Below are 1,270 nucleotides of genomic sequence, written 5' to 3'. Positions count from 1 at the left end.
AGAACATAGCATATGGAATAATTCTTACACATGGAGCATCAGGAGATATGAATCTTCCTCATTTGATGTCACTGGCATCTCATCTTGCATCTCACGGGTTTTTCTGCCTGAGATTTACTTGCAAAGGCCTTAATATTGTACATAGAATTAAGGCATATAAAGCAGTTTTGGTAAGAAAAATTCATTTACCTATAATCAGTTTCTGATTCTTTTAGATAAAAATACCTTAATGAGTATTCTTGGAAACTTGGCAGTACATGGAGGTTATTTAATGTTCATATTTCTCTTTTTTGTCATAAGTTTGTTTTCATGGAGATGAATGTTGACATTGTAAGTGTTCTTTCATGCTGCTACTCAAGAAACTCACTAAAATAATTTAACTTTAGGATATAGTTTTGGCAATTTAGAAGAATAAACATACTATAATATGCATATTACAAATATACCACCTTTATATGTTGTTTATAAGCATGACTTAAAAGTCCTAGGAAGAGGACAATGCTGAATTTTCTTTAGTTATATTAGATGTTATTTTCATTAAATTTGAAATTTCCAGCTTTAAAAAGATAATTTGTTCTTTATCGGGTTTACTGTTTATCTCTTTAGTTGGTGGCATGAACCTGGGAGAGTAGGACCTAAAAATGCGGCAGACTAAACTCTTATGCCATAGCCAACTTTATTTAGAGTATATGCTCTTAAATTTATACTCTTTAAGAGTTAAGAAGCATCACATGAGTAAGATACTCAATAACAAAGGCAACCCACATGTGGCAAAAAATCTGTTTTTCATAGAGATAAACGAATAACAAAAGCTGAAGTAATCTCACTCCTGTCCACCACACCTGGGATTAATGAGTAAAAACACATTCCAACAGTGTTTTGAAGAAACACAGGTCACAAAACTCTTATCATGTTTTCTTGGAGTTTTCTCACAAGCACTCAGAATTGTCACGTGACTCTGTCCTTGGACTGTGTTCTGACATTTTCCCCTATGTTATTTAATAGCAGGACCTCCAGAGTGGTTTTGATTTGAAATGTTTTAGGTAAATCTATTATCATTTAATTAGTGAGTATCCTATATACAAACAAACAATAATATTAAAACAATGAAAGCACTGTGTGTAACACTCTGCCACCAAAAGAAATCTAAACTGTGTATGGTACTATTAATTAAATTATTATATTGGTCAGAAATTTCTAGAAAATAGCTTGAAAAAGAGACCCATATGATTAATTGATGACATTGGGTCTTTCCCTTATTTATTAGTTG

General features: G+C 32.0%; 1 protein-coding gene across 1 annotated transcript in view; it reads left to right on the top strand.

Annotated features, from left to right (window-relative positions):
* The first annotated feature begins 6 nt into the window (after positions 1 to 6).
* Positions 7 to 1,270, top strand: part of Tex30 (testis expressed 30) — a 5,218-nt gene continuing 3,954 nt past the window's right edge. Inside the window, exon 1 of the mRNA XM_031367383.1 lies at positions 7 to 170. Coding sequence (XP_031223243.1) covers positions 48 to 170 — 123 coding nt within the window. The 5' untranslated portion in view covers positions 7 to 47. The remainder of the gene's footprint in view (positions 171 to 1,270) is intronic.

The sequence above is a fragment of the Mastomys coucha genome, unplaced genomic scaffold (assembly GCF_008632895.1).
Source record: "Mastomys coucha isolate ucsf_1 unplaced genomic scaffold, UCSF_Mcou_1 pScaffold14, whole genome shotgun sequence".
Taxonomy (NCBI): domain Eukaryota; kingdom Metazoa; phylum Chordata; class Mammalia; order Rodentia; family Muridae; genus Mastomys; species Mastomys coucha.
This window is presented reverse-complemented; position numbering and strand designations above follow the sequence as displayed.